This window comes from Fundulus heteroclitus, unplaced genomic scaffold (genome assembly GCF_011125445.2).
Source record: "Fundulus heteroclitus isolate FHET01 unplaced genomic scaffold, MU-UCD_Fhet_4.1 scaffold_52, whole genome shotgun sequence".
Classification (NCBI taxonomy): Eukaryota; Metazoa; Chordata; class Actinopteri; order Cyprinodontiformes; family Fundulidae; genus Fundulus; species Fundulus heteroclitus.
Window position 1 is genome coordinate 1788232 of NW_023396945.1, and position 10509 is coordinate 1798740.

General features: G+C 41.8%; 1 protein-coding gene across 1 annotated transcript in view; it reads left to right on the forward strand.

Annotated features, from left to right (window-relative positions):
• Nucleotides 1-264: 264 nt before the first annotated feature.
• Nucleotides 265-10509, forward strand: part of fbln1 (fibulin 1) — a gene marked incomplete in the record, with an annotated part of 57787 nt that continues 47542 nt past the window's right edge. Inside the window, 1 exon segment of the mRNA XM_036132498.1 lies at nucleotides 265-524. Within this exon segment, the coding sequence (XP_035988391.1) occupies nucleotides 470-524 (55 nt within the window).

A 10509-nucleotide genomic window follows, 5' to 3' on the forward strand; every position in this document is an offset into this window, starting at 1 on the left:
AGCAATTTGAAATTATCTTTATATTAAAAAAAACATTGACCAGTTCCCGCCTACCACGCATTTTTTGGTCTAAGTTTTTAAGAGCCAAAGCTGAAGGTATAAAAAGAGCCACAGGTTTGCAGACCCCTGCCTTAGAGTGACAGCAGGATCTGAATCCACTGCCTGGTAGTTTTCTAACGTTAAATCAAGACGGCAGAAAGCGACCCTGTAGCTGATAAGCAAAGTGGGTGTCGGTGGCCCCAGCCCTCCCCTGACGGTGCCCTTAGACGCTCCAGTCACGCTGGCTGCAAACTGCGACTTCCTCCATCACATCCACTTCTTTTTTTTTTCCTCCTTCCTCCACACGCTCGGTCCTTTCTTATTTAAAGGAGCGCTGCGTTGTAGCCACACAACACCATAAAACATCATCGCGGGAGCAGATCAGATCGGCCACCTTTTTTTTCCCCCCTCTCCTGATCTCGGAACGCCGATGGCTCTGCGTGTGGCGCTGCTCTGCGCTCTGGTCGGACTTCTCCTTGGACAAGGTAAGGCGCCCCTAGGGAGGAGGCTGCACACGCGTGGACTCTCAATCGAGGTGGCACAGAAAAAAAAAACACCTGAGATTGGCCACGATGCGCCAAAAAAAACAAACAAACAATAGAATGCCTGAATGCTCCCCCCCAAACGAAGGTATTCAGAGACGGAATCAGATGAAACGGATTGAGGAAGTGATGGTTTGTGTGGGGACTAGTTGGGGCATGTGATTGAGGCAGCGCTGGGTGCTTCAAAGTCCTGCAGGTCTCAGTGGAAAGCATCGCGTTTTTACCTTAATGCGACACCAACGAGACATAAAGGACAACGCAGAGACCTATAATGTCAGTATAGCTAGCCAGTTTCGCCACTTTTGATTTAACTCAAAAGCTAAGTTGATTTAGAGAAGACGTGACGTCACGCGGAGGGTGTTAAAACGCAGCTTCACAGGAGTTCTTTCTTCTGTCCTGCAGGTCAAAGGGGGAAAGCGTCCTGGTGTGCTTTGATGTTAAATGGGAATGCTAAGTAAGTTAGTATCTAATCAGGACAAGGGGGGGGGGCGGGGTGTCACCAGAGCTTAAACACTTTAGGCTCCTGCAAGAAAAAAAAAAAAAAAAAAAAAAAGCCATCAAACATTAGCAGATTATTTTGGATTTTTTTTTTTTTGAAGTAAGGTTCTGTGAGGTGGTTTGCAATAGTCTTGCATGAAACTGTTTATACATTATACCTCTCTGACAGAAAATTGTTTTTTCTTTTGGCTTGTTATAAACTGAAATTAAATGTTAAAAGGTGCATAGTGCAAGTTTTTAAGTTAGATAATATTTTTTCCCACCCCCATACATCCCTTATCATTTAACCCGACACTCGCCAGATGGATGTAGGTCCGCCGAGCTCCAAACGTCTCCACACGCTCATGTCAGGTTACGTACAATTGCCCGACGTGTAAAACGAGTTATCCTCTATTTTTACCGCAGTTGCCTCCACGGGCCGGATTAGTCAGTTCATGAGAGATGGGGGACGGATCCTCTGGGTGCGATGGACTGCGCGCTCACGTTCACCTGGCTACTTTGTTGAGTCACCGGCGTAATCGATGCGTTAGCGAGAGAACTGGCTAACTTCAATATTTATAGCTTTCTTACCTCAGAAGACATCAGTTGCAGTGGTGGATGCTTTTACTCTTCTCCCCTTCTCCCATAGACGTGCACAACACTGGTGTCAATTCAACCTGTCGCCAGATGGGGCAGACATCTGCAAAAATCCTGGAACTTGCGCTATGCTCCTTTACAAAGATCTCCCTGGGGATTTATATATATATATATATATATATATATATATATATATATATATATATATTTTTTTTTTTTTTTTTTTCCAACAAGCTTATAGTGATATGACATGTTTCTACTAACTAACTAACTAACTAATTTTTTTATTTTTATTTTTTTAATTTTTTTTTTATTTCTTGATATTGGCCGCAGAAGCTAGTTCTTCAAAGCAGTCCCTATACTACAGGGTTTTGGTCATGTTTTAAAACAAAGACAAGAAGATAATCATAGCTCTCAACTCTCACGCATTGACCGTGTGACACACGCATTTCACTGACTCCACACGCTCACACGCAACACATGACATTTCACACGCAAACATGGAATTTCTCACGCATAAAAATCACAAAGCCCATCTGGGCTGCAGACGACAAAACTCCGCCTTCTGCTGAGCTGTTTCGGCTTCTTTCACAACTTGTGGCCATCAGTAATTCCTGCTGCAGTTCGTGTTAACAGAGCAGCAGGAAGAGTGATCAGAGTTATGAATAATTTTAGTCTTAACAGTGGTGAAAGTGAGCCGGTAAGGTCCTGTACCGTGTACACAGGAGGGGAGGGGGCGGGGGAGAGCTGCTGCCAGATGACCGGTTTATTCAGAACCAGTCATGGCTGCACGCTGGATCATAAAACAGTTCTGCTAACCAGATGCAGTTTAAAATGCCACTTGGTCTGTTTATAAGTTTCGCTTTTATTAATTCTGCATTTTGTAACTACATGCACCGTATTTCTGTGCCTCCGCGCTTGCTCCTCGCCCCCTCCTTTCCCTCGGAGCAGGTGCTTTCTGGGCGTCAGTGCGCCCAGAGCGCACTGACAAGAGCAATAGAGATTTGTCTGGTCAGCGCGGCGACTGACTGAGAAACCTGTCGCTGTGAAAGGTGATGAGAATGTTATAAACTGTAACAGTCTAGAAGTGCATTGATCTGAAAAGAGGGAAACATCAGCAGCTGGATCGTGCGTAAAGACGCAGCGGGAACCTCTGTGTGCTTTAGTGTTGCTGCTGAGGGGATCATAAAGGCTTGATAAAATTCAGCCTGATTCACCAATCAGGTTATAGATTTACAATGATAAACAACCCATAGATGAATGTGTAACAGTATAATAATTCGGTGAATAACTTAAAACTACTTAATTTTATTCAGTATTATTTGAACAATTGTGTATTATTTATGTTTTAATCCATTAACTGAACAATAAAGTATTAATATGTCTCTTTCTCTTTTTAACACAAGTAATACATGTCTACTTCATTGTCTGGTGGGATAAAAATGAGATGGAGTTGACTCCACCGGCTCTTTCAGGGTCTGGTTAGCCCCGCCCCCAAACAAGCCCCGCCCCCAAATTAGCATAATCTCACTCCTAACTTTTGATAAAAGTTGAGAGGTCTGAGATAATGCAGCTGACATTTTTAACTGCGTGTAGCACCTTACATTAGCAATTAGCATGGCTAGCAATGCTAAAACTGCAAAGTATTGATACTTACGTTAACTCTCTAATTTTTAAAAGGCTCCCAGCATTTCCAAATCAATCAGCTTCCATGTCAGACAGAGGTTGAACACTACGGCCTAAATAAACCACAGGCATGTCTCCAAGTGTTCTAGAAAATCTGATTTAATTTTAAACATCTTTACGTCTCAGCATGTCACCTGACTTCATTTTTTTAGCCCCTCTCTGATAGTGAAAATAGCCAAATTTGAGCTTTCTGCCATACTGCAGAGTGTTGTTGTGTGATGTGCTAGTGACAAATGGTGCATGTAGTGTTAGAAAATAAATTAAACGTGTTCATAACTTTTCAGTTTCTGACCAGTGTTGCTATTTGGAGAGAATTTAGCTGGCCATGTTATTTAATACAGTGACCCCCAGCTCTGGTCCCCAGACCCCCATTCCTGCTCGCTGTAGTTGTTTCAATGCTTGAACACAGCTCATTCAAATAAATGGATCATTAAGAAGCTTAAAAATACAAACCACGACTATTGCCTTACATGATCCTGGGGGCTTGTAAACATCCTAAGGAGACTTCAGCTCCTTGTAAGATGGACAAACAACATGATTACAGAAGTTGGGTCAGAACTTCATTGTGGAGCGTAACATACTGCTTGTAGATCTTAGGATAAGCCCCTTAAAAGAATTGTTAGTAAAATCCTTGTAGTTGCAACAAATTGATAAACATATAAAAACTGGATTTTGGGGCTGCTTATTATTTCCCCAGTTAACTCCGTATTAAAATTTTCAACCAGGGATAAACTCGTAAGTAACCGTTACAGCTATTTTGCGGAGAAGAAGCCGATACGTTTCAGAACAGTGGGTGAAGACAGACAGGTGTGATTTCTCCCCTGGCACACGCACAGCAGGGCCGCAGAGCTGTAGAATGGCCCACATGCTAATGCACGCAGTCTTCTAGGCACACATGTTTTTTTTTTTTTCCAGCTTTCCCTCAAGAAGACGTCAACAGCTTGACATCATTTTGGACAAGCTACCATTTTCTGGTCAGATGTGAGCTATTGAGTGAGTGAGTGCTGACCATCAATCTTCTCCCTGCAAGACTTTTATGACCATCCAGACAAAACAGAAAGTTCCCATTAAAAGCACCGAGTGCAGCTTGGAAAGCGATCCAATCCTCTGTTGTGATCTGCTCCCGCAAAGCTACTCCGTCTGGGCGGAGCTCCACTAGTGGGCTCACTAGACTGTGTTTACATGAGGCGTCTAGACTCAGGCTGGCCACGTGCTGCTCTGCATAGATGGAATGGCCCTCACTACTAGCAGCTTGATCCAAACTGGAAAGGAGCCCCCCCCCTCCTGACAGCTGACGAGTCACAGAAACAGAGAGAGTGGTCAGGCAGTATCCGAGGAAAGTCCGTGCGTGCTGCAGATGGTTTACCTCTGCTAACAAACGTCCTCACGCATTTACCTAAACACGCGTGGGCCCTCAAGTTAGCTCTCCAAGCTGGTAAGATGAAATAACTTAGCAAAGAGCTGTTATAGGAAGAAGGCCCCTGAACAACAGCAGGTTGAGAATATGAATAAATGTCGCTTTAATATATATAAATACACAATATCATGGAGAAACATAATCAGAATCAAACTTTATTTCCCCAAGTTTAGTGATACAAGCAAGGAATTTAAATTCCAAAGTCTGTAGAGGAACAATTTTCAGACAACAACTACAGTTTATAACAGAAAAGACACATGCTCTGTTGGAGTACAGTGAACTGTTATGATGTTCAACTTCACAAATTCCTTTTCTACCCCGTTCTGATGCGCAGTCTGAACTCCAGCAAGTCGCCGTCACCACATCACAATCCTTATGTACGTGTAGCTGGTGCGGTTTGATTCACCATTGTGTTGCCAATCACAAGTCACTCAATATGTTTATCCAATAAACTGGACTGTAAGTGTATTTATAGAGAAACGCAATTGGTTGCATTCTAAAAGGCCAAAATTACTGTAACTCTGCTCTACTCTACTTATTACTTGTTAAAAAATATATTTGAAATGCAACCATAAATACTAAGTTTTTAACCTTAAAAACCTTTTTTAAAGCACTTTGAAGTTAATGCTTCAAAGTCAGCTCACAAAGTCTTCACTCAAATTCAAAACAATGTCGGGCTCTTACTTGGATAATACCTATATTTACCTTTGCCAGAGAGAAGAAGTTAAAGTGGTAGGATGGATGTGGGAGTTTACAGATGTGTGTGTAACAGCCTGACTGCATGGCGCCTACATAGCGAAGAACTAGATGCTGTTCTCAAAGCAGCAATATTGGTGGCTCTTTATTCATGAAGTGATCTCTTCTGTATGCGGTAGCTAGAATGTGTCAGTTGTCAGGCCTTGTTAAGTTCAAAAGTCACAGAAAATAACTTTCTCGTCATTGAACAAGATTTTAAGAAGTGAAAAAGTGTTGTTTTTGTTATAGTACCTTTTGGCTCTAATATTTCAACACAAACTGTGCAGTTTGACAGTAACACTTGCAAACTTATGTTGACAATGCACAGAGTTTAGGTCTGGACTTCACAATTCAACTTTATAGACATAATAACTCTTTATAGGCAAAATATTTTCCTTTAGTGAATTTTAAATTACCCCGTGTCTGTAAAATTCAAAGCCAGAGAGATTTAAAGAGGGCCTCCTTGGTAGGATTATGTGGAAAGCTTTTAAGCTCATTTATCATTCTGGTTTATTGACAGAAGAATATATTAGACTCACTGAAATCAGTAGTGAGTCACCAAAAGACACGGTCTGCCAACACAAGTCTTTGATGCTCTCTTCTGCCCAGTTTATCGTCATCATTCAAGGAACAATATTGATCACTTGTTGTAAGCTGAAATTCTGCTACTTTTCTCCAGTCATTTTTAAAAACACAAACCAGCTGATATTTGGGCTTGTTAATGATACATGTATATTATTCCTCTAATCAACCTGGATAACAGCTAGAGTTTTACAATTTTATTTCTACCTACATGCTACATGCTAGCTAAGCATGTAGCACCGCTCAGCATTTCTTTTTTTATATCTGTGTGCTTTGGAAAGTTTATCCGAACAATGCTTTGTGTTTGTTTTGTATATAAAGATGTCTATAAAGATTTTGTCCATAAACATGTTTTCCTCTGGCTGTGCTCCTATTGTTAGCAAACTTTAAAGGTACATTCACACCGAACGTGCAAAAGATGGTCGCTTGACATTTCGCCTCCCTCTTGCAAACAATCCACGGTGACAATGCAGCCACTTTTCGCCCGGCTCGCTGTACCCATTTCATCAGCTAGGATGAGCGTCTATCCGCTTGCTGGTCTGTTCAACTCACCATGGCAGAGATGGATTTTACAGAGCGAGTCACGGTGCTATATGTAGTAACAACGACGTTGTCACCTCTGGATCCACCAGATCTTCCGTAAACGCACTTGGGTCAGCGAGTAACACCACCTGTGGCTGGATCTGGATGACAGTGACGGCCAGCGGTACTTTCCAGGACCCAATGAGGAGATGCTGCCCCACCTGGGGGGACGTATCAGCCTCCGGGATATGAACTACAAGCATCTTCGGTCATTAAATCCATCTTTGCTCAATGGAAATATAGCCTAGTTGTACTCTCTAAATATGTAACACATAAACAACATGTTTGTGCTTAAATGAATGTATGAGGAGGACCCTTAACGTGATGCCAAATTACAGATAAGTTCAGATTGTTGAGCTCAAGTGAAATTTTGCTTCGCTCTATTTCGCTTTGCGCCGCTCTGTTCACCCACTTTGTGCCGTCTCCATCGGGCCAAACGCATCATTTGCATCGCGGACCGTTAATTTGCTACATGGGGATACCGTGTAAATCACTCGCTACATTCGCGGTGTTTGTGTTCGGTGTGAATAGACCTTTAGAATTCCAGCAGCAGTTCATTCTTTGGGTCCGGTGAGCGGCTGCAGGGAGGTAGCCTCGTGAGACCATCCTGATCTCGCAAGCTTTCAAGGTTTCACTCGCAGATCAGTCTGGCTACTTTCCGTTAAAGAAAATTTGGAGCAGTTCGCCAAACGAACGTCCAATCAGCGTTGGCTTTGAGGCAGGTTGAGGTGTGACGCAACGAGAAGCGCGACAGTTCAGTCTAAAGAACATGGCGGCTTCAGTCGATGAAACTAGCGTTAGCGTGGCTATCGAGCAAGTTTTATCGGAATTACAGAGTATTTCTTCACTGAAAGAAGAGCAAAACACTGCTCTGGAGGCTTTTCTCGAAGGAAAGATGTTTTTGCTCTTCTCCCGACTGGTTTCGGCAAGAGCTTGTGGTTGTGTTTTCGTCGTCGCTGTTAGTACGTCATATGCTTTGTTGATCTGATTGGTTTATTTGGCCCGTCTATCACCAACATAGGCCAATCAGTATTTTCGCCCCTTCCCAAAATTACTTCAACGGAAGGTTTCCAGATGGATATGCGGAGCAAATCCATCTGGCGGAGTCAGGTTAGCAGGGAGGAGACTGGCTAAGTGTTTCTGTCTGCTTCTGCCGGAAGAAGTGCGACGACTTGGGAAGATGTGAATGGGTCAGTTTATACAGATTTTGATGCAAATCTGTATCTTTCAATAATTACTGTGAATGCAGTAGGCATTCACAGTAAAATAATTTTGGCTTTTCAAGAAATTCAGCAAATAACATGCGTTGCTATGGTCATCAAGTGGCAGTTGGTAGAGTGCGCACTCTAGAAATTCAACTAATTCTTCTACTCCGAACAACTTCTTCTCACTCGCTCAATTTTCAACCTATCCATATAAATTATACATCAAAACGTAGGAATTTTTGTCTGGATTCAGGAAATGTAACCCTCATTGGTGTAGCATTTATAGATTTTTCGCAAATCACCTCAGAGCGACACAAACCCAAAACCTCCCCCATTCATTTCCTATGGAGCGGTTTTGAAAAATGACGTCTGAAAATCCAAAACATCACACGTTTTTGCATCGTCGCTACTCCTAAACCTTTTGATGTACAGGCATGAGACTTTCACACAGGAATGTCCCAACCCTTCTGGCACTCACAAAAAATGAATTTTTTGGATAACTGTTACGGTTTTGCTGCAGGAGAAATTTGTTCGGGAGTAGCAAATGTGCAAAATCCTGAAAATGCTTTAGAGCTGCATTTTTCCACATGATCCACTTTTTTACATCGTCACTGTGCCTACACCGATTTTTGTACAAACATAAAAATGAGCAACATAGTCCACAAAAGCCTGCTGATACTCGCAGTGAAAGAATTATTTTGATATCTCTTATACTTTTTCAGCTAGAGTGATTTGTTTGGGACCGTTTTTAGAGGATTTTTGAAATTCCTTAAAAATCCCCTTTATATCATAATTTTTTACGCCTTTATTAAAATATTTCCTGAAAAAAACGATAGCAAGTCTTCTTCCCCTATCCGTTAAGAAATAAACGCAGAAAAAATTACATCTCTACCATTTACGGATCAGGAGATATGGAGCGTTGTGCGAGGCAAAGTTCTCCATTATAACCCAATGGGACATATTTTGAGCAAAGTGTCTGCACTTCTGTAGACTGGCCCGCTGCAGGTGTGAGTGAGTTTCCATGACGACGGAACTCTGAGGGCCAGAGGGAGAGGCTCCATTGAGATAGAATGGCAACTTTCGACGCTCACCGCAGTTGCTGTGAATAATGTAGGAGTCTGAAATTCGCACAGTCACTCCCTCTTGACATTTTAAAATTTTCAAGTGACTTAGGGTATGTCACTTTTCTGACCTATTTTGGATTTCACATGCTTTCCTATTGGGCCTTTGCTTCCAACAGGACCTGGCATGATGCCCAGACACGACCCAATTGGCCAATACAGCACCACCCACCTGTGGGAAATGGCGCTACACGCGATTTTGGTCAAATGTTGAGTTCTTGGCCCAGATGTGGTGAGGCTGAGTTGCTAAAGGAGGCCAATCTGACCCATGAACTTTGGTGACCTTTGGTGACATTAAGTATTGGCACCCCTTTTTGGGCCTCGTCACGTAAAGCATCTCTAGGTTAGGAGGTGTCAAACATCCAATGCTTTTCAATGGGGGCGAAACCCCTTATACTCCCTAGAAATGCAGGCTCACATATGGCTACAGTATATTCAAGTTTGAAATTCTACTTCTGCTTTGTTAAACGATTCAGTGTTTAGAATGAGTTAGGAAATGTTTGGTGCCTTTCCCTCAGTTTTTTCTTCTTCTAATCATTCAGCTATTGTTCTTTCATGTTCAAATTCTTCAACTCTTTCAAATTCTTCAACTTTTTCAACTTCTTCAACTTTTTCAACTTCTTCAATGCTTTTCAGCTATTTTTTCTCTTCTTCAACGATCTTCTGCATCTTCTGCTCAATCATTCAGCTATCTGCATTCACAGTGCATTTTCGCAGGAAATGCAATTTTTTCTAGTTTATTTGTTAGCATTGATTATATCAAGACTTAATTTATTTTGACAACCTTGCTATATGCCATCTTTGATATCACGGTTACTAATGTATAAAATAAACTTATCAAAAACTACTTAAAATAAATAAACAATGCTTAGCCTGGTGGAGGTGGGAGTTAGGGGTACAGGTAAAGCCTGGCGGCCCACTAGGCTTATAATGCAGTGGGAGAGATCCTTAAACTGGACACAACAAGAAGAAGTAGGTAATCTGGCAAGACATATATGAACATAAACAACAAGGAAACACTGAAAACACAAAAGAAAATTTAAACCTAAACACCTGGAGAACATGATGCTGATATTCCAACAAACTAACAAATTTAAATGAGCTCTTACATTTCTGATAAAGTTTCTCTATCCAGCAAGCATGTTATAAAAGGGCAACTTGGTTGTTTGTTTTTAAAAATACATCTTTTTGTGCATGATCTATCCTCTCTGGAAAACAAGCAGCTCAAATAAATAATTTCAAAGCCCAAAAGTAATGCCTACAATGATTGCGTAAAGGTCCCACCGGCTCCAGACTACATTTGTTAATCTGCAGTCTATTTATTATAATGACTGCTATTGCGTGTGTCCCATCAAAACTGCTTTAAATTAATAGTTGTGGTGCGCTTCCTTGGGCTTTTGTGGAAGAAAGCAGCAACTCTGTAAAACCACAAAGTGCTAGTCCAGACACTTGTCCTCCCATCTTAATCTCATTTACCATCCAAACCTGCTCACTCCTGCCAGACCGCTCACAGCAGAGACAGCCCT